Genomic DNA, 22,796 nt, shown 5'->3' with positions numbered 1-22,796 from the left:
AGATGGGGAGGAAGGAAAGGTGACATACCAAACACTCAGAATTGCCGCTACACAGTCCTGTGTTTTCCTCCCAGGAATGCTCTATATGTGCACCATGTAATCATGTAGTTGTGCGTGGAAGGACAGGAGAAAGATCTCTCCACTAAGCAAAGAACAGCATGAAAAGTTGCCAGCAGGCCTTAAGAGCAACAGGATCGGGCTCTCCAATGTATCTGTTCTTAGTACAGATAAACACCTATTTCAGGTTTTTTGTTGTTGTTTTAAACACACACCCCATGCTGACAGTATTTTAAGTAACTGTGCTGGTCTTGGCTGGGACAGAGTTCATTTTCTTTACCGTAGCTGGTATGGGGCTGTGGTTTGGATTTGTGCTGAAAACAGTGTTGGTAACACAGGGATGTTTTAGTTACTGCTGAGCAGTGCTTACACAGAGCCAAGGCCTTTGCTGCTCCTCACCCCACCCCACCCTTCCGATTCTCTCCTCCATCCCACCAGGGGGGAGTGAGCGAGTGGCTGCATAGGGCTTAGCTGCTGGCTGGGGTTAAACCACAACAGTAACCAGCTAGTTAGACCTGAAGCCCAATAGATCTCCTACACAAGTACCTATGGCATCAATGTTAATATTTAACAAGGTCAGCATTATTATTACAGTAATGATAAAGTGAATTAACAGTGCTAAACCTGTTATTTCAAAGCGTTACACTGATCATTTACCATGTTCTCCTTAATTTAAAAGGACTGACTTTCACCACAGCACCATGGAATGAAGTGCAGATCTGCTGCTTCACATGTTTGCTATTCCCAATTCGGGGTGCAGGGTGCGGCTCAGGGAGGGAACAGACTATAGCCCATCTGTTGAGGCAGAGAACGGATTTAGCAAGACAAGCGTGGGAGCTGAGGAAATACAATCCCAGTCATCCTAGCACTTACCCTACTTATTTTGCACTTCCCATGATTAGCTGGCTGGTCTGTCCCCTATAACAACCAGGGATTGGGGGGTTTCTTGCTGGCAGTTGCATTTCTTCCCCCTGCAGCTCAAGCAAATTCATTCTTTTTTGTATACCCCACTGCTGCATAGCCAGGCACGCGTGCCAGGCAGTCTGCTGGGGGCTTCCCTGGACCTTTCCTCCCAGTCTTTTATTTCTTCTGAGAGGGGTCTAATTAGCTTGATCTTTGCCCTGACCCAGAAGAGCTTTGCTAAATTCATCCAGCCCATGGTTAGGCAAAATACAACAGCATAACAACTTCAGCAAGGAGTCACATACTGAGTATTCTTATTTCATGCTTTAACAGATGTAACATGTACATCACTTCTCCTTTCCATATACAAGATACCTATGCACACTCCTAACAGACAACTCCTCCTGGCAAAGGCTCGCTATACTGATTAGACTGCAGGTCCACTGAATCCAAATAAAGCATGCAGTCATCTTCTGCAAAATCAGGATGGTAAGTATAGGTCATTAATACAATTCTGTATGCATATTTACATATATTTTCTTTGGATATGAGATTCAAAACACGAGTGTTGTAAATTGAAGTCTCCTTCCTTTACCTCTGCCTGCCATAAATGAATCTCAGCTGAGGTTATGAGAAAGGTATATTAAAAAGGAAAAAAAATAAATCACTGGTTTCTTCTATATTGGACAGAAATAGTGAATAATGTTTGGAAGATTAATTCATAACTACAGCTCCACTCAGTGCTATTCAGTTGTGCCCTATTTGGTGCCTGTATCAGAGAATCACAGGCTATAAAAATCAGTATATTTTAGTCATTTCTGAGGGCCAAGAAAGGGCATTTTTCAGCTTGGAGGACTTAGTATTTTTTGGTATTTTATTATTATTGTATTAGCTTTTAAAGAACAGAAACCAAAGCTTTTATATATGTGTGTGTGTATATATATACACACACTCCACATTCCATATGAACATAAAGTTTCTCAAACAGATTGTTACATTTTCTACAGTGCTTCTCCATCCCCACTAGCATCAAGCAGGTTTTTTTAACTTTATGGCTAATATAACAACTTTGATAGACCTATTCAAATAGATTTGGAGTCAGATAAACTCAAAGACCAAAGGAATCATAATGGTAATTTCACCTAGCTTCCAGTTTGATACCAGCCACAGTATTATCTACAACATTTATTTTATCTAAATATTTTAATCTTTATCGGTGGAGCTCTGGCTGTAATAATTCACAAAAGATAATGACTGCAACTCAACTTTCATTTTCCAGTACTTAAAATCTAGTTCTCTTCTGTTCTGCTGATGTGAGAGTGGTTATTTTTAACTACAATAACTCATTATCAAACAATCAGGGTGATCTACTTTGTTTGGCAAGGGATATATCAGCTTTCTTTGCTGGCTACTTGCCACTGTAATACCATTTCCAACATGCAACTTTCACTTTCAGGAAGACTCTAAGAGGAATAAAGCCTGCATCTCACATTTTACAGCTATAAATCCCCAATCCAGATCTTATCTCTCTACTCCTGACAGTAGGGATGGGATGTGGACAGGGCTGGTTAACGTAAAAACTGAAGACCAGAGATTTTTCACCAAGGTAATGAGAAGATCTCCATATCTTCATGTATGATTTATGCTTTTCTAATTGCTAATTAACAAGGCAAAGCCATAGGCATACAGGCACTTGAATTTCAAGCCTTTACACTCAGAACAGAATTTACTGAAAAGTTGTCCCAAGGTTGTTCCTTGAAATCCATCCAGAACTCTAGCAGAAACAATTAGCAACAGCTTAAAGGGAGTTTTAAGAAACAAACAAAAATATAAGCCTGGATGCCACGCTAGCCTGAAATAACCCACAAATGCCTTCGAGATACTTGACAGGACTCATCTATTGAGAAGTAATGTAGAGGAATTATGGGGTTCAGACCTTCTGATGTCCGTGTGCGTGCAGGGGTAAGAAGGGGGAGTTCTTGTCCATTGCATCAGACACTCTTTGTACAGGTACAGAGTTTGGAATAAAGGTGACTCTTTGTACCTGTATAAATAAAGCTATGTTTAGACAGTGAAACAAGTCCATAATTAAGTGCTCCTCATTATAATTTTCTTAGCAGTAGCAGTGTTTGTTAACAACAGTTCTACTATCTTACTTACACAAATAATGTATTTTCTTTTACACTTGTTAGAGAAAGATTTTCTTTGGGCCTTTTAACACGATCCTATTCCTTTTTATTGCTACAAAACAAAGAAAAACAAGAGTTACTTATATATCTAAGATGGCTGTTTCACATCAACTCATCACAGTCATCTGTGACATAAGGATTACTCCTGCATAAATGGGCCGGTGCTGTAAGGAGACTACAATTTCCCTGCAGGAGCCAGCAGAAGCAGCTGAACCGGTTTGTCAAGATAAAAGCTATGATAATTAGTAAGGACATTGCCATCTGAATCTGAACAGGATTCCTGTGGTTGGAAGTGGGTTTAAGTGTCAGAAGCATCATTAATCATTGCTATGCTTTCTTGTGTGAACTTACCCAGGTTGCAACTGGGTCAGGAAACAGTTGTCCCCTCTGGGAAGTGAAGCCAAGGTGCTCTCTTGGAGCCCCAGCTGCAGTTACAGTTAAAGGCCAGAAACACAGGAAGTCTTCAGATGACCTCAGATATTTTAAAATGCAAGGAAGGATGCAGTTACAGCACGTGGTACAACCACCTATTTTCTGCTTGAATATCTTCTACCTGTGACCACACATGCATGTGCTTCACCGAAAGCTGAAGTATTTAACATGCAAGTACAGTTTTTGTTTCGCATGTAAGGAAATAAACTTGTTTACTTCCATTACAGCAAGACCATCTTAATATGGAGGCAATAAGCTTACTATTCAAATATGAGAAATGTTTAATTGTCTTTGCTTGGAAGATGACCATTGTGCTGGTTTGACACACCTTTCACAAAAAAAATGTATGAAGTAAACTTTACAATATCCAGGTCTTACATTCTCATTACCATATCGTCTGGGGTGATAGTAGGGGAAGGGTTTCATAAGCATGTCTGTCTTCTGCATCAAGACAATTTCCAGACACAGAGAACTCTCTTGTGAATCGTAAAACAGATGAGTCTTACCACAGTAATTTATTTCTTAAAAATCTAGTTTATTGCACTTGTCTCAAAGCACAAACAAAATCAAAAACCTAAATACAGAAATAAAAGTAAAAACCCCATCCTAATTTCATTAAAACTACCCTAAAAAGTAGTCTGGTAAGAGCTCTTGACACCAATTTAATATTAATGACCATAGCAAGGTACAGTATTATACAGTAAACAACTAGCAAGCTCAAGCCATTACTAAGATGACTTTGAAAAATGTAATACAAAAGTGTCACTATTAAATAATGCCATTGTACTTGAGCATCTGGTGCTTGGCAGGGCACTGAGATGTACTCATGTCCCTTCTCCAATGTGATTGACTCAGGAGCTGCCACAAGATAACTTTTAAACTGAGTTTCAGCTGCTTTGGGGTCCTCAAGATACCAAGCTATGCTTGCATAAAACAGACTGGGTTACTTCACAAGCTGATTCCATTACGATCCACTGCCAGACAGGCTAAAAAAAACCCTCTGGGGTAATCTCCATATACGATGAGATAGCAATGAAGCAAACATATCACCTATAAAAGGGAAACAAATCTGTCCTTCCTGTAAGACTGAAAGACCAGACTGAGAACTGACAGCCAATATCACAAGTGCTACTAAAAAAGCCAGTGACATAACTTGATTCTCTCTCCACAGATTCACATTCTCACCTTGCACCATGTTTGTTCCAAGTTTAGTGCAGTACATGCATGAATTATTCTGAAAGAGAACAGAGGTTAAAAAGAAAACATATCCTTTTCCGTATGTATTAAGTTCTCAGAACAGAAACATCCCCACTTTTCAACTCCTGGTCTTTTCTGAAGCTGGCTCTTTTACAATATTGGTTAGCAGCTGCTTAAAACATTTTGATGATTTATAAGCTTAGAACGAACACAAAATAACTCCTCCGCCTACATACTGAACTCAAGTTCTCTCATCCATAGTTCTATTGCTTAAAAAAGATGAGGTATCTTTCAAAGAAGATTTAGAGTTTAAAGAAAAATAAACTGCAATGATTAACTTAGGTTACTTCCCAGTTCATCACATACCTCTGCTGCAACATCTGTTAAGTATAAGACACTTCAAAATGTAGCTAACATAGCTAAAAATCAGAATATTGTTAAGTATTTTCTCACAATATCACAATTTTTAATGGGATATATAGGCAATTCTATCAATTACCATTTTTCTTTTTAATACATCTAAGTTTGGTACTCAAAACAATTTGAGTCCAAATGTTAAAGCACTGGCCGGAGGCACAAATACAGCACAACAGGAATTATGAAAGCTGCCTTGTAATTCCTGCTTTGTACTACAAACCCAACATGCATATTCTTCCTATTCCAAAGTGGGACTTACCCCCCAAAATCTGTCAGCTTCCTGATGGCTGTGTGAAATGGGCAAAAAGTCCCCCTGATATTAGGTGTAATCCAAACTTCTTCTTTGTGAATGAAGCCAAATTATGAACCAAATTTTGAGAAATGGAAGGTTAGTGTAGCCTTGCAGACATTTATATGGAAATTAATCAAACTAAGTTCATTTCAACACCAATGCTGTGTAATCATGATGTTCTGAGATCTTACTAAGAAGAAATACTTTGCCATATTTTCTTCCATGCTGCAAGGGAAAATAATTCTAACTACATGTACAATAGTTGGAGACCATTCCCATCAGTTTGGAGTTCCAAGTACAAGAAGAAATTGAGAAATGCTTAATGTTTCTGCTGTAGAGAAATATTTAATGCAACAGAATTCCTTCTCAAAATAAGTACACATGTATTAGTGTGCATGCTGTTGTGAAATAGTCACTTTCATTGCTAGTAAGATTAACTTAAGAGTTATATTTCCAAAGGAGCTTCTACAGTAGTACGGTATAACAATTGCAGTATGCCACACCTAAAGAGTCTCCCAAGAGATACTGGAACAAACATCAGAACTCACAGCTTGGGGGCTATTTAACAGGTCAGTTTTTCAATACAAAAGTGCTAATATCACAGGTCCAATATGAGAGGCTTTTAGATCCAACATTCTGTACATACATTACAGAAATTCTGTCCTTCTATTTTTGTCACTGTTTCACAAGCTTGCAAGACTTCATATCACTTCCCATTCATCTTCAAAATCATCAGGGTGAAGCAGAACAGAAGTGTCATTATTTTTCTGCAAACTATGGGAATGGCTAAAGGTCTTAGTGAGGCGCTGGAGAAGGGATCCTGAAGTACTGATCGCCCACAGTTCATCTAGAGGGGTCACTGCAAAGCATAAATTATCCATCTTTTAATTATGGTAGCAGGTTCCAATTATAGACATTAAATAAATAATATTTGGATCTATTTTCCTAATTATAACCAGAGAAGGTTTTTACTAATGGGATAAAAGCACCCTTGCTGAAATTCTCACAGTCAACAAAGCATTTAGAGATATACACTCTCCCTGCATATGGTCAGCCTGAGCACCATCAAGCAGAAGTCAAAGCAGGTATCACGATGTTTTGGACCGTCACTCAGAACCAACTTGCCTGTTAAATGCGAGACACTTCCAGGAATCTTCTTCCAGTAGTCTCCTGCTGGATTCTTGTCAGTAATGCCATACCGACGAGCTACATCTCCATTTGGACAGCGTGCCCAAACTGTCCTCGTACTTATTGCCAGCTGACAAGCCTGCAAACCTAAAGATAATAGGACATGAAGAGGGAATAATCACAGGCTTTCTTATATACTAAACACACTTGCAGAAAAGTTTATTAAGAGAAGATAGCAAGACTATAACAGGTTTTATATATTCTTACATTAATACTAGAGAAGAACTTTCCATTACTAAAAAAGCACAAAGAAACAGCTAGTTTTCCAGGAGGCTTTCTAAGAAAGGATTGGCAAGAAGACAATTTAGGACAATGTATTTCCTTACACTGAGATTAGAGGAGTTGAACAGAGTGGATGCCATTCAAATCTGAGCTTCTGGCCCTGCGTAAGCAGAATATCAGAAAGTAGGCTACTTGAGGCCCATGCAGCACCGGTGAACAAAAAAGCTTTTTAATTGCAGACTTCTACTCACTGTGTCTATTGACCATAAGGATTTCGCACTACGGATATGTTTAGTTATGTGGCTGCAGCCACATGCAACAACCAATTAAAGGACCTTCAAAACATATTTTTGGAGCCTCCACTGTATTTTACCAGCACAAGGGGAATAATCCAACAGTTTTAACTTTAGTTTTTCTAAAAATGGTTAACATTATAGACATTGTGGACTTTTCGTTTCTTCCTCTTCACAAGAAAGCAAGTACTCCACAACTAAGTGCCATGCATTTATGCAGTGAAAAATCTTTAAAAAGCAAACAGCATTAATACACAGTTATTTAGAAAGAAACAACCAAAATTTAGTTCTATTTACAGGCAAGGCAAAAATGTAATTACCTAATCTAGAATGCATCCAGCATGCAGGATTAATAGAAAGATGTGCAAAAAGCAGTAGGTTTTTGTTAGCCACATCTAGATAGGAACCCCATGTTGTACTACATTTAAATACAAAACTTCCCACAGCACAGTAGTCAGTCTCCTATTGCTTAGGAATACTGCTTTAGTTCTAACTGAAAGGGGACTGTACCATTTATTAATTCAGTGGCAGCAGCCTGAAATAACACACAACGGAAATTCATAAACAAATAAATCAGATTTCTTTTCAGCTGACCACTTAGTGTTTTTAAATAAAACCAAGGTCATCTTTAAAAGATAACCCTTATCAAATACTTTACTATATTTCTATAAAGAAGTACACTTGATTGCTGAGAAAAAATATTTGATTTACACATTGCTATCCAATTTAAAAAGCAACAGGAAAAAACACAAGAAAACACAAGAAAACCCAACACTGAGAAAATGGCAGAAAGAACAACGAACTGATGCATTAATTTTTACCTGGTACATGTTCCCAGTCGGTGCCTACAGGCATTTCATCTGTAATTCCAACTCGTACATGGACATTCCATTTGCTATCAATTGCCCACAACATCTGATCATTTGGACTTGAATGAATGCTGACCAAGTTGATTCCTACTGGCTATAAAAATTAAGCACAGTATTTAAACTTTGTACTACTGTATCTTTGTACTACTGTATCACTTGTTCTCAGAAGTACACAAGAGAAGTAAAATATTTACCAGGTACTAAAGACAGGAAGAAATTTAACTGACATTTTATTTGTCATTGTACAAAATTACCAATTTTCAAAAGTCAATCCCTTCCTAAATAAAAAAGGAACATGAATGAATGTTACCCAAAGTTATTGATAAAGATATTAATATTTAATGTTCAGCATCTGACTCTAATAATATTATGTTATTCCAATCAGGTACAGTTTCAATTCCAAGTTGAAGAGGGAACTCTTCCACTGAAATGCACAAATATCTTCCTTTTGCTTTCCTGAAAGTTTTCCTAACATAACTAAATCTGCACTTTATTTCTAAACATATACAAGCAGTACATTTTTACAGTCTGAATGTCTCCTCTTTGCAATGAAATGGTGATCCGCCTTCTTCCCTGTACTCCATTCTACAGGAACATGACCGTGGAACTCATTGCAGACCACTGCAGTGCTGAGGCAGCCACACTGCAGGAGAGTATCCACAACCCTATCTGTCCGCAAACCCAAGTGAAACACACTTCTCATTCTGCTCCCAGGCAAGTCCTTACTCCATCTGCTTCTGTGGAGATTTGCCTTAACTACTGTTCAAAGTCAGTGTTATAGACCACAACATTTTACAGACATCATAAAGACGGTGATTTTGTAGCAAAATATATCAGCCAACAGGTTTAGTGAATGCAAAACATGTACTTTAAGTAAAACACAGATAAGAACAAGAAAAAAAGTTTTTCTCCATGTCAGCCTAATAAGGACACTGAAGAAGACAGTAAGATGCCCTAAAATATGTCATCACCTCACAAAGCAGCACTGCATTTCTTGCATTAACATCATAGGCATGAGCTGAATTTCCAGTGTGATAAATACAAGAGCAAGCACCTCTTTGCATGTATAAGACTAGGAATACAGAAACATAATCTGTATGTGTATAGAAGCACACAACCCAGTCCCAGATGGGCCTTCTGTGTACATAACAGTTACCTGCTTTGGTTTTGCTTTTAAAATTCTGGTGCTAACCAGTGTCTGACCCAGCTATAACCAAGTTCGACTTGCATCACCAAATCAATCCTGTCTCTTCAGGTTGCAAGGCCTCTGACACACTATCTTCTTATGTTTGTGCTCTCATCACTTATTTGCCCTCCGTTGGAAGCTTCAGGCTGGTAGAGCCTTCATGGAGTGTTTCCTTCTGGTCACAGTAAATTCACTATGGCTGCAGTTTCATCACTTATAGTAAGACACTAATTGTCTTGAAGAGTGTTGACTACATAGAATATGTAACTGCCTAGATACCTTCAAATTGGTATTCTGCCATATTAGAAATAAACTACTGTATCACAAAACAAAACAAACACAAAACCAAACAAACAAAACAACAAAACCCAACCCAACCAACCAAAAAAACCTCCCTAAATCACAACAAAACCAAAACACTCCAGACCCCTTACAACTCTCCCCTCTGGTCTTGCTGGCTCTTCACTGGAAGTTATCCTCAATCCTGGCCCTGTTCCCGTTTTCCCTTCCATTTTTGTTTCTTGTTATGGCTACTTTGGCTCTGACTCCTTCCCACTTTGATTTAGGACTTTCTGCCACTCTTCCCACATGTCCTCCACACCACGAATTGCCAGTGCGCCTGCCTATGCTCCACCTCTGCAATACACTTCATGTTCCAACTACAGTCCTTCACCAACTGTGCCAAACAGCTTGGTGTGACCCTTGCTACTGAACTGTTGGGGTCTGTGCACCTGCTCTCCACTCTTCCATGTCAGGATCCTATTCCTCTCTTCCTCTATCATTTATCTAGAAAAGAACTCCTTCCAGAATTTGTCTAGAAAGGAATCTCCCCCTGGTATTTCCATCCAGAAAGACTGAGTGCTTACACCTAGTGCCTAAGGCTGTGCATTACTATAGGTAGTGGGAGCTAAGAAAAGCAAACAAAACACCCCAAAGAGGTAGCATGAAAGGAGTTGCATGATGCTCAGCGAGATTGATTGTGATACCACTGTAGGTTCAAGTATAATCAAAGCAGTTACCTCTACCCTGTTTTGCAGCACCAACGTATCTAAGAAACAAAATGGAAATTATCAAGTTCAAAGTAACACCTCTACAAGCTTGGCCAAAAATTCTTCTCATTCTCTGTTTTTCTAAGTGAGCTCCTGCTTCCTCCTCAAGTTTCCCTACCTCTCTGGGTATTTCACTTCTGGTTTCTCTTCCTTTTTCAGGCTCTTTCTGATAAACTCACATCAATAAAACAAGCCTCCTACTTTCATTGAAAGGATCCAGGCAATGCACTGACAGCAGCACCCAAAGTTCCCCCCCTCCACTGCAGCTTTCTGCTGTGAAACAGACAGTAAAGGACACAACTGACAGGACAGCTAGGGATATGATTATATACAGCACCTTTTGGCACAAAACAGCGACAAGACATTGGGAAACAAGTGCAGGCAATTCTTAGAGCCTGTTGCAGAGGTTTTACCTCTGTGGTTTGGGTTTGGTTTTTTTCCAGAAAGCAGCCATCTACAACAAAAAGGTTTTCTCATGGCTACCACAGTAGGGTGGATAAAATTAATTTAAAATTTTCTTGACATAATGTACCATATTTTTTGGAACAATCACACTGACATCTCAGATATCTCTCATTTTCACGAAGTTTTAATTACCATAAGCATACTTTAAGTATTTTATAATTTATATAACAAGAAACAGCTCTATAGCTGCAGTTAAAGACTAAATAGAGTTCTCTCACAGCAGTAGAGAGAGATAACTTTGCAAATTTATAAATCTGCTGATAATATTTCAGAGAATGCAAACTGTGAAAATCAATAAATTATTTCAGTGTAGCCTTTTCTCAGCTGGTTTAACTTCCAATAGCATTCATGAGATTTATATACCTTGACTGTGAAGTATGTTGTATTTGTAAGTTACTGAAGAGTTTGGAATTTTAAAGTCTCTCACCAGTCTCTCAGCCTCCCTCCTCAGATGCTGACACACCAAAGGTTTACCCACAATACTCATTGCTGTGAGAGATTAACCTGTTATGGAGTATTAATGGATTCAGTGTTATCTGATAAAAAAGGTGGAACATTGTTTTCCTTTTCCTTGTGGTGCCAAAAATTTCTAAACTCAGGAGACTGACTGTTTTAGCCAAGAACAGAATGCAGATTCTCCTACCTACTGGTCTTGTACCTCAGCTACAAAATCCCCAGTTGCTCTCTTTTTGAATATTGAGGATTTCCTATTACAACCATGGACTGCAACACACGCTAATTATGTACTTTTCAACATTTAAAACTACATAATAAGAGATATGAATATCTTTGTTTGCTACAAATAAAAACAATGAAAAATAGTTTGCTAGCACCCACTTGTCTGTTGAGAAAACAATGCCAATAAAATGAAGTAAACCTGAAGGAAGCACTTAACCAACAAATTGTTAAATGAGATGGCGTCTATTCTAAACATATTTAAGTTATAAAGTTGTCTATTAGCTTTACAATTCTGTGCAAGTCATTTCCCTTCTTTCTGCACATCACAGAGAAATAAGCTTCAGTGTAACAACTTCATTTAAACAATAGTATCAAAAAAAATCCAAAGTAAAAACTAATGCAGTTCCCCCCCTACTACTCAAAAGTTTTGTCTTATTGTACTGCTTCAGTCACGGCTGAACCCAAAACACAGTGGTTCAACTTCATTGTCAAGGAGGAGGTGGGGGGTCTGTGTGTGTGTAAGACACACACACAGAGAAAAAGGCATCAGAACATCTTCCATGTCGCTTTTCAGGAGCAGAGAGTCCATGTATCAGCAGATCTCCACTATCTCTGTTTTGCTGCAGATAACCAGGATGAGGAAGACTGAACATAACATCTTCAGTCTGTCCAAGCCCAATCCTTTTTATAACAGGTTGGTGGCTACAAGCAGCACAGATGTTCTCCTCACCTTCAAAAGACAAATCAGAAACACCTTCAGCTGGTCCAGGCCAGGCTGTAAGAAGGTCAGAACAGAGACAATTCTCATGCTGTCGAGCATTACCTGTGTATCAGACTAATCTGACTATTTTCATGGGTAACAGATCTAGACTCTATTATACAGTATAACAAAGAATGCGACTTAGAGAGACTCTCCCCTAATATAGGCTTAACTATTTGCATATTATTTTCTGAGCTCCATTTGAATGAAGGTTGCAAAGCACTTTCAGCATTAGAGATATCAAGAAAGCACGAGCAATGTAAGAGCAGTATTGACCAGAATGTTTTGCATTCAGACTTCAAGGAGAACAGCTTGCTAAATTAAAAGCCTCTTTTTTCTCTGCAGAGAAGTTCAAGGCAATATACAAGAACAGGAAAGATTATGAATCTATGTTTAGTCTTCCTGGAAGCCTTGTGTTCTTCAGTAACACTGCCATTGAATTGTCAGAAAAAGATTATTATTTATTAACTGAAAAACTGGAGCACTATTTTCCTCAGAAGCCTTAGAACAACATGACCCTTTCCCCCACTTTCTGCCTTCAGTGAATAAGCAGACAAGGGCCTTAGTTGCCTATCTCCAGTCCGTGGCTAGCACAATCGGGAAGAAAAAGCAAAGCCAAAGGGTCAATTCCTTGACCTCTCCTTTGTCGACTCTAAATTTTTTATTCCAAGACTTCTTCTCACAGAAACGTGGGAACGACTACAACATATGGCATCAAATCCTAGAAAAGGTCATACCAAACCCATGCAACTATTCACCACGATAAAGCTCAAGAGAAATACTTTCAACTTTCAAAATATTTAGTACAACTGTTCCTTACAAGCAATTAACAAAAATAATTAAAAATTTCACTTTAAAGACCATACAAACCACAGGCCTACTCAGGTTTGCCCAACTGTCTTCTGATCAGACTGTCTTATATTTAAGATTATAAACTGTAGTGTAGGAGATAAGCTGCCTGTAATTACCACTACAGGTATTTTTAATAACATACTGAAAATTTTAACTATTAGGACAAGAACACCGAAGTTTTTATAGAAACTTATGTGAAGTAAATACTACGTGCAATAACTTCCCACAAAACATAACATAATTTAGCACAAGTTAATAAAAACCTTGTATAAGCAAGGTTCTGAGTAACCAAGGAGGTTTTTTGTTTGTTTTTGTTTTTGTTTTTTTTTTTAAACACACCTTTAACAAGCATCAGTAAAACACCCTCCTGCAGGCTATGCCAGTAAAGTGCACCTCTCGAGTTTCCGAAACTTAAATACCTTACTAAGGAAAGCATTTTTGTTAGATAAAAACACCCATGCATTTTTAACTTGAGCTTCAGCTCTGCTTTGCTCTAACAATTTTAAACAGTTATTAAACTGCTGCTTTTTCTGCCATTTTGCTTTTTATTGTTTGTCCATATTCTTTAACAAGTTTGTGATGAAAATGCCACATATCTTTGAGAGCAACAGAAATTCCCATTTCATTACTGTACTCCTTTATGAACAAACGCATATAACCTTTACGTGTGACAATTCATTTACATAACAACAGGGGGGGAAAACCCCAAACCAACACATCTGTAAAAGAAAACCCCACAAACTCAGGGAGGGGGTAAAAAAAAATAATAATTAAAAAACCATAATCAACAAGCGTTGACCAGTTCTGAAAAGTTACAACCTGTCAGAATGCAAAATACATCCTGTAAGCCACAAGAACACTGAAAACACACTCAGGATACAACAATTACTACTTATTTAGTAGTACTCATCCAGTGCTAAAGCTCTGGCCTAAGTATTGTCTCAGTTAAAGCATGGCCCCCAAATACAAGGCTATGCAATGTGTTACCGTACCGGATAACAACAGCAGTACTCCAGGGGTCAGGGATCAGAAATGAGGTCACTGCGTCAAAAGGTCTGATGTGCTCACCAGTTATCCCAGGGTGTCTCCTTACTCAGTGCAGACTTGTTGGCTCACTGAAGTTCCCTTCACTGACCGTACACTCAAAGCTTAGCACCCATTTTTGCTGTCCCAATTTGCTTCACAAAAGCTAAGCACCCACTTACAGACCTGTCAACTGGATCCAGCCCCCCATAGCTTTTAAAATCAAGCAAGCTGAAGTTCAGTCACACAAAAACCAATAAAAACTGCTCTAAACCAGAATTCAGAAAATGCAGACATAGTTTTAATGAAAATAAAACAATCCCAAAAACCTCTTAGTTCATACTAGCACAAGTAATTTTTTATGACTGTCTCTCAAAACCACTTTTCAAGGACTTGTATTTATTAAATACTTCAGACTATCACTACTTGCAAGCACATGAACATCTCCACTGAAACCAAGGCACGTGCTTGCTAAATTAAGACATATATCCTTTACCCATGAATTTTTACACCATTAAGTTGTGTTGTTTTTTTTTAAACAGAGTAATTCTAAAAAACTCTCAAAACAACAACGATAATTGTAGTTACTGAATGTTAAATACATTTCCTAATCTCTCTGAAAAATAATTAATATAATTCTGTGTTAGCTAACCAAAATATGGGCACATTGGAAGAGCGCAGATGTGAGGCTGTTTCTAGTACTGAACAGATGAAAGTATGAAAATGGAAGGTTCTTCTTCCCACAGGTCTTGTTTTCAGTGTAAGCTACTCTTGTCAAAAAACAAATATATCACCTTGACATTATATTTCAAAAGGATACAGAAGGATCGTCTGCTCAGTTTTCTGGGTGTATCTAATTTTGGGCACTTTTTGTGATCCAAAGCTTCTGGTGCTGATAATAATTGCTATCTAATGTTACAGGCGACATGCACGCTTTTCTGAACATGGCGATAGCAATGCCTTAAAACAAGTATCAGAAGGCTAAAACACCAAAGCAGAAAAATACAGTGAAATATAGTGACAGCAGTTTTCTTAACTAGGAACAAAAAGCAAGATAATAAGCACTGAACTGAGCAATGGAATTGGCATGAGGCAATTTTAGTAAAAATGCTGGAATTGCATTTTATCAGTATTTAAAGCACCTTTTATGTAACTTACAATTTCTTAAGGCATGCCTTTGAAGAATAGTACCCACCTGAAGTTAAACATTGTGGCATTCTAAATCAGCTAAACAAAGTAATACCACTGCAGGAGCTTTGATCTCCTATACTTATTTGCAAGCCATCTCCATACAGCTACTGACTACTGCCAAACAGTTTTCTTCTACATTATCTTGAAAAGCGCAGTCCTCCAGGAAAATCCTCTCCCTATTAATGTCTTCAGGAAGCCTCACATGAGTAAAGATATGTAGAGCAATAAAGTACGTAGTCTGGTCTACAGATAACCAGAAGGTTTAATGAGTGTATTACCTCTCCAACCTAAGCAGAATTGGTCTAAAGAAAGATACTTCCTCTGCATCTCATCTTGGCACTCCAAAGTAGAACTCCTAGCAACTCAGAAAGATACCTGTGCAACATCTAGGTAATGCAAGCTAGTCTGTGCTAGGGAAAACAATTAGACTTGAAAAGAACAGTCATGTGGATTACGCATTAGAAAAAAACCAGAGTTTTCCACGGCAAATACTTTCAAAAGTAGCATGGACAATTCTGAAGTTATGAAGCATTTCAACCGAAAAATTCTTCCCCCTCCAAATCTCCAGTCCTTGAAGATAATTTCAAACAAACCCTTCCTAAATTTTGGGTTTGATTTTGGCACCTACCAAAAATGACCTCATGGCAAAATCTGATCTTGAGGTGTGCTCATCGCTTCCTCCTGTGTACCACTTAACACAAAACTGGCCTTAATAATAATAGAAACCTCAATGAAAAATGCAAAGGCAAGGCAGATCGCAGAGGAAGAAAGTCTCCAGACTTGCATTAAGAGTTCTGTAAGGTAAGCAGAATTTCATTTAAAGAGAGGAAAGGAAACAAAGATCATGACAACCATTTCTAACAAGTCATCACTCATCCCTAAGGCACAACCAACTTCCTTACACTGAGTTTAGATTAAGAAAAAGTAAAGTATTGAAAAGAAATGAAATCTAGCATGTTTTGATTTTGCAGAATTACAGAGAAATTTCCTAAATTTTTCCTAAATATTTTAAACTACCATTTGCTTCATAGTTTTAACAATTTTTGAATGACAGTGAAAGTGTGAACAACCTTCATTTTTTGTGTGTGTGAGAGAGAAAAAAAGAGCTCCTCCTAGATCAGTAAGAATGTTGGCTATTTTCTCTTACCTATGATACCAAGCTTAAAATGAAAAGAGACAATACTAGGTTGTTTATGGCAAGAGTAGTAAATCAAATTTTCTCTAACTTGAAACACACATACTGCAAGAAACCATTTTATGGCAAACTAAGTTAAGCAGTACTCTTCTGCTGAGACCCTAGGAACCACAAAGGATCAACCAAAGCTTTATACAGTAGCCAAATCACAAACATCTCCTTAAATAAAACCCTTTTGCTCCATAGTTTGGACAAGCTATGCAGGTATTGAAATAAACCTCTCGATTTAATAAAATTGTTTTTTCAATCCTACTCTCTATGAAATTTGGTTACAAAAGAGCAAAGAGTAGCAATTAAGCAAATGGCAATTAATAAAATGTTTATTTTTAGAGTAAGATTGATTGTTTACAAACAACAGATGATTGGTCACTCATTACAAATACCTGTCCTGATCTTTGTTTCCTTTAATCCTCTTAAATAAAGTTCTGCTTATCTGACAGATCCCTTAATGTAAATCTGAGAAGGTGGTTCTTAAGGCCAGTTTTTATGTTAAGTAGGACTTGTTGGAAGTGAACGTTTCTCAAGATCAGCTTTTTGTCTCTGCACCTTTTTCAGAAGGTACCAAAAGCGAAGTGGAAATGTTGAAAGTATTCAAACAAGCATTTAACTTCTGGGGATCTTTTAAAGCAATTTGAGGATTTTTCTATCAACTTCTACTCCATAATCACACAAATTAGTCTTATTGACTAATTTTATATTTGATATTTAATTATTATTTCTTTAGGCCAGAAATCTGAAAAGCATTAAATCTTCATAAATATACCTGCACACACATATAGAAACATACTCTATAGTATCTACATAAATAATATTTGTATTTCTTGCTCATTTATTTGAATTAAATTTAATGTATATTGAAGCATGCTACAGCAGATAATAGTTTTATCCTGTATATTAACAATAGAATGAAAAACACTTTCTATTTCCTGGACTCAAATAATTTCATCAAATAATTTTGAGCAGTTTTGTCAATGTCCTTAAAGCAGCTTCCAAAAAGCTGCTTAACTGTGTAATTATTTTGATTTCTAAGACTGACGAATAGAATGGATGAAGCACAGAAAACATCTACATATAGACTACTGCTGCTCAAGACACTGTAATGACGTTATCAACCACTTCTGAAGTGTTGGATAAAATAAAGAGGGAGGCCAGAGAACATAAAATGTTATTTTTCATCTCAAGAGATATCGCAGTAGGGAGTTACAAAGGGAAGAGTAACAAACGAGAATGGTTTTAGTATAGATTAAAAAAACCACACAGCATCACAGAGCAAACACTGAAATTATATTCACTGATTTTAGCATAAGTAAAATCTCATCAAAACTATTGTCTCTGAATACTTTTATGAAGTTGTGCAAAGGTGGATGCTGTGCAATTGCAGCACTCCTTTAATGAGAAATGACACCATAAAAGCAGAGTCTGTAGCTGCTCATGAGTCATGAGATCTGGGATATGGCAAGTCATATTGGCTCTGACATTTACTAGGGAATAAAATATCCATAGTTGGTTTTAAATTACATTATTTGAGAATGCTCCTGTACTTAAAGCAAGTGAAAGGCAATTTTGATTTCCTTCTTCAAACAGAAAACGACTGAATCGTTCACAAATATTTCTTACAGTATTTCTGTTGTTATGAAGATAAAGTGATGCAGCATGAACTGTGTCAAAGTCAATTAAGGGATAGATAACAGTAAGGTGCTGCTAATAAGCAAATATTGTTCACAGAATAGTCCACTTTTCAGCCATCATATTTGTTATGCAAACACTAAGCTAGCATTTGAAAATCATTTTAAAGTTCACATATTTTCTTATTTTGCATTATGTCTTTGTAAAAGCATGAATGGCCGCTCCCTCAGTACTTTAATGACTTGTTTTAACATGCTGGATTTGTCTCAAAACGAGCGTGTAACCCGAGAGTTTTCATCTTCTCTGCAAGCAACGTTTGAATTTTTGCCCTTTCATATTGACTCATTAAATTTGCAGTGTCAGGTGTTGGCAAAATAACAGGAAAGAGAATGACACTGCTCTGGGTATCAGAAGGTTATCATTTTGGAAGGCAACATCACCCAGCTTCCTCGATAAGCTAATAGGAAATAATTTGATTTTCAACCTTGTCCAATTAAAGACTTTTTATGCAAGGAAGTCACCGCTAAATAATGAGCCACGACAAATCCCAATGTCTTGTGAACACCTTTGTATTGAATAATTTAGTCTACTTCAGAGGAGGAGTAGAGAATGCACTTAGTACAGACAAAATAGCAACAGTATAGAGAAACAGCTTTTTGGCCTATTTTCCTGGATAGACAAATCTTTGTTAAGAAGATACTACACAAGTTTAATTCTCTGTCTCTTGGCAAACTCAGTTTAAGCGGAACACATCCTGGAATGCGTTTCCCCCCCTTTTTAAGAATGCTACCTTCATGGAAGACATTATCACCGATATGCTCGGTCTCCTCTTCCTGCTGCCCTATTCCTGTTAGCAGGAAACATTTGTCTCTTACGGATTACATCAGAAAGACTCGCTTGCAGCACACAAAGAATAAGCAGTGTAATCTAGCCCTTGTTGCAACTGATATTGGTACTTATTTATCAGTCTGTTCTGCTATTCTGCAAAACAAGGTGCCACTTCTCCAGGTCTGACTGACCGCATTCCCAGCAGAGAAGAACAAGTCTAACCAGTGCTGTGCTACCTGATGGGATGCAAATCTGCAGTTTCATTTCCCTGTTTCCCTGCCCTTCTTTGCTGTAACACCCCGAGATTCACAGGAGCTAACAACTGGCTGACGAGAGATAAGCAGAACTAAAAGCAAATGACGTAGAAACTAAATAAACTATTGCAACTCCACTGCCAGAGATTTACTTTTATTTCTTAATACGTCCTATCAGAAGTATCACACATTTCAAAATCTTCAAGAGAAATTCTGTAACGTTATAAAATGTAAATCAAGTATGCAAACACATCCAGTGCTTCTATGCTACATCAGCAGACAGTTCAAGTGATTTCGTGCCAAGGAGCAAAGAATGAAATCAGTAGTCAGAGGTCAGCTCCATTACAGCAGTCCCAACCCACAACACAGAAATTACACCCATTTCATAGTTTAACTTGCAAAGTATTAGAGCAGCAACAAAAGCAAGCACTGAGGTTTAAGGAGAGATTAAAAAAGAAACCAGACACTGGAGAAACATTTTGTCCAGTCTCTATATTCAGAAGAGGTGCTCCCAGGGTACTTTAGAAAACTTCTTTCCACTCTGATCCTCCCAGCTGGCAGGTAGAAGGGATATAAAGTTTGCCCATTTCAGGAACAAGGGAGAAGAGCCACAATTGTACTGCATGCTTACTAATCACTGGATGATCAGGAAAGTCCCTAAATCCAGGCACAGCACCCTGGCAAGTGTCCCAGACTCACAAGGGTGAGGATAAAGGAAGAGGGAGGCAGGCACTTCAGCACCATGCGACTTGAGCAGAGCCTGCCCACACCCTCTGCTTTGTGCAGTTTGCCAGTCCAGCCTCTTGGCTAGCGTACAGCAGGTATTCAGTATGTGGTCCAAGGCTGCATTCTACCACATGCCTACAAAGCTACTGTGTTATGGGAAGAGTAAACTTTCATTAAGGATAGAAACACAAAACTTTCCACTTTTGGAAAAAAAATATATATATTTGGAACAATTAGATGATTTGGGGATGACAGAGTGGTAAGGCAGCATAATCAGAGTACATTATATAGACTGGGGTTTTTTTTTTATTTGGCTGGGAGAGAAATCCTGTAGAATTCAAACATGTGGGACAAAGTCTTAAACTACCCATTTAAAATCTGGGTCTATTGTTCTCCATGAGTGTTAAAATTATTCTTTTTCAAATGCACAGAGTTAAACCACTGGGTTACGAAGACTTGTAAGCAACATTTTACCTGTATAGGTGGCTCAATCATTATCCACGCAGGGAGCATCAAACTTGGGTTAAGAGGTTGAGTTCCTACACGGAAATAAATGCCACCACTGGTGTCACAGGCCCAAACATGCTGATTTCCACAGGTCAAGCTGATCAGCTTTACAGTACCTAATAACAAAGCGACTATTAGCAACCTGGCATTTTCCTTTCAAATTCAGCTAATAATGGGAACTTTTATTTAGACTTAATTGTATTAAACTAGCTTTAAACACAGTCACATAAAAATGATTAAAAGTTAATACAACTTGCGAGAGAAAAAAATCACTGGATACAACGTATAAACCAAAAGGTAGTATATGTGAGGTATTTCTCTTCTAAATCTAAAAAGAAATGTTTTAGTCATAGGATACTGCAATTTCTAAAGCATACTAAAAATACACTACTAAAATAACCGAATTCAAGCAGGGAAACATTCTGTGACAAATGTTATCAGTGCCTAGACAAACTTTCACATGACCTAATGTGAACTTTTCTCTAACTGGCTGTGCTTGTAGACTTTTAAAGGTGTTGATCTGCTAATACATTCAGCAAAGAACATTCCTAATGCTACTAGCTCTTTAAAAATATGAGAGCATATGGATCATGCATTTTAGTGTTAACATACCAGTGTCACATCTGTAAATAAAGGAGCTGATTTTCAAATGGATTTATATTCAACAGTGTATGTATTTATTACACCTATCTCAAAAGTGCAGCAGTGTTTTAACCCCATATAAGTCAGCACAATGAAAACAAAGCTGCCAAATAAGTATGTTTTGGATTTTTTTTTCCCCTCTACCCAATCGCACCCATTATCTTGCTTAAAAGTTTGCAAGTATAGTAGAGAAGCATACCTGATATTTTACACTAAAAAGAACTCCTAGTTAACTGTCAAGTGGAACTTTTACTCTTTGACATTCATTTTAAAATAGCCATGTGATATAATATACATAACATTTGATCATTTTTTTCTGCCAGTGTTGGGACAACATAATGCTAAGTAGTGGAAAACATGTTCTACAGAAAGAGGGACCCAATCAGTACAGATATACTACAGAAGGAACGCTCTGGTCAGACTCCAAACTAAAGACTCTAAAAATAGGCCTCGCTGGTTAATTGAACATGCCAGTGCTGCTTGGGATATCCCATTCTTGGTAACAGTTCTCTCTTCAGTGATGTGAAATTTGGCAACAAATCCTTGTCAAGTGCATCATATACAGCATTCCTTAGAGAGAGAGGTGCAATTTTATCTCACAGAGTGCAAGTTTAAAGCATTTATTTCTGCAGCAGGCAATACTCCCTGACATTAAGGCTTGCTGGGGGAAAGAACAGGGAACAACAGGACTACACAGTTTTTAGTTAATCTGTAATAGTAAACAGATCTTCTCATTAACCAAAATTATTTAACTTTCTGAATTAAAGGAATTCAAATTAATTCATCTTACCCCAAGATTTCCTTTGATCATGCAGCTGCATATTAAAAACAAATGACAAAACTATACACAAAAACTTCCACTGCTTGGGCTAAGAACAGCCAGAACAACTTTCTATTGCAGGCAGGGGCTTGACATTCAGCTACAAAGTCAAAATCTTACTTAAAACCTCATTATTCCTTCTAACATAAAGTATGACTCAAAGTAACAGCTTTGTCACATGACGTCTCAGCTGTTGTAATGTTCTGATCCAAACAAGCATCAGAGCACTCAAACATGGAATCACATATCACCTACTCGGCATAGCTGATATTATTTACGTCTACAGTACAATTTGATATTCAAAAATGCAGCCCTTATGTAAACGTTTTGGGGTTTCTCCCTCCTCCTGCTTGCTGTTTTTATCTTAGGAGAAGGTCATGCTAACTACATTCATCCACTGTTTAGAAGTAGCAGCATGATTCAGAGGCATTGTTTATTGTTGAAACCTAAAGGTCATTCTACTGTGTTTAGAAACCTTGATACCATAGTGGAACCCTAATCAAAATAACTTACCAGATACTACTCCCAGTACATAGTGTAAAGGTAAGAGGAAGATACTACCAACATAATATGAATATTTCAATAGTAATGCTGGCAACCCCATCACTTCCATAAAGAAGTCTGAATTTAGTTTTACAGCAACTTGTTGTTTTTTTTTTTTTTAAATTACAGTCCTATCAACAATAACAATAATTCTCTTATTTCTTCAGCCTCAGTAGAGCAAACAAAATGCTCTTATAACTGTGGATATGCACTATCTTGTCAGCAGTGATCTACCATACATGTTTAATTGAAGGAAAAAAGCCTAAAACCTTTTCACAGTTATTAACCCACAATGACAGGTAAAGTGGAGTGTCTGAAGTATTTCCTAACTCCAGATTTCTGTGGTACCACCAGAGAGTGCTGCAAAGCTACCAGGAACAACTAAATGCAAG

General features: G+C 37.6%; 1 protein-coding gene across 1 annotated transcript in view; it reads right to left on the bottom strand.

Moving 5' to 3' along the window:
* Positions 1 to 5,812: 5,812 nt before the first annotated feature.
* The window catches only part of TECPR2 (tectonin beta-propeller repeat containing 2), a 43,432-nt gene continuing 26,448 nt past the window's right edge, over positions 5,813 to 22,796 (bottom strand). The window contains exons 17-20 of the mRNA XM_054826206.1: positions 20,367 to 20,515; positions 8,012 to 8,153; positions 6,613 to 6,762; positions 5,813 to 6,346 (exon numbers count right to left, since the gene is read on the bottom strand). Coding sequence (XP_054682181.1) covers positions 6,189 to 6,346; positions 6,613 to 6,762; positions 8,012 to 8,153; positions 20,367 to 20,515 — 599 coding nt within the window. The 3' untranslated portion in view covers positions 5,813 to 6,188. The remainder of the gene's footprint in view (positions 6,347 to 6,612; positions 6,763 to 8,011; positions 8,154 to 20,366; positions 20,516 to 22,796) is intronic.

This window comes from Grus americana, chromosome 5 (assembly GCF_028858705.1).
Source record: "Grus americana isolate bGruAme1 chromosome 5, bGruAme1.mat, whole genome shotgun sequence".
NCBI lineage: Eukaryota > Metazoa > Chordata > Aves > Gruiformes > Gruidae > Grus > Grus americana.
The sequence above is the reverse complement of the archived record's forward strand: the minus strand, read 5'-3'. Positions and strand labels throughout refer to the sequence as shown.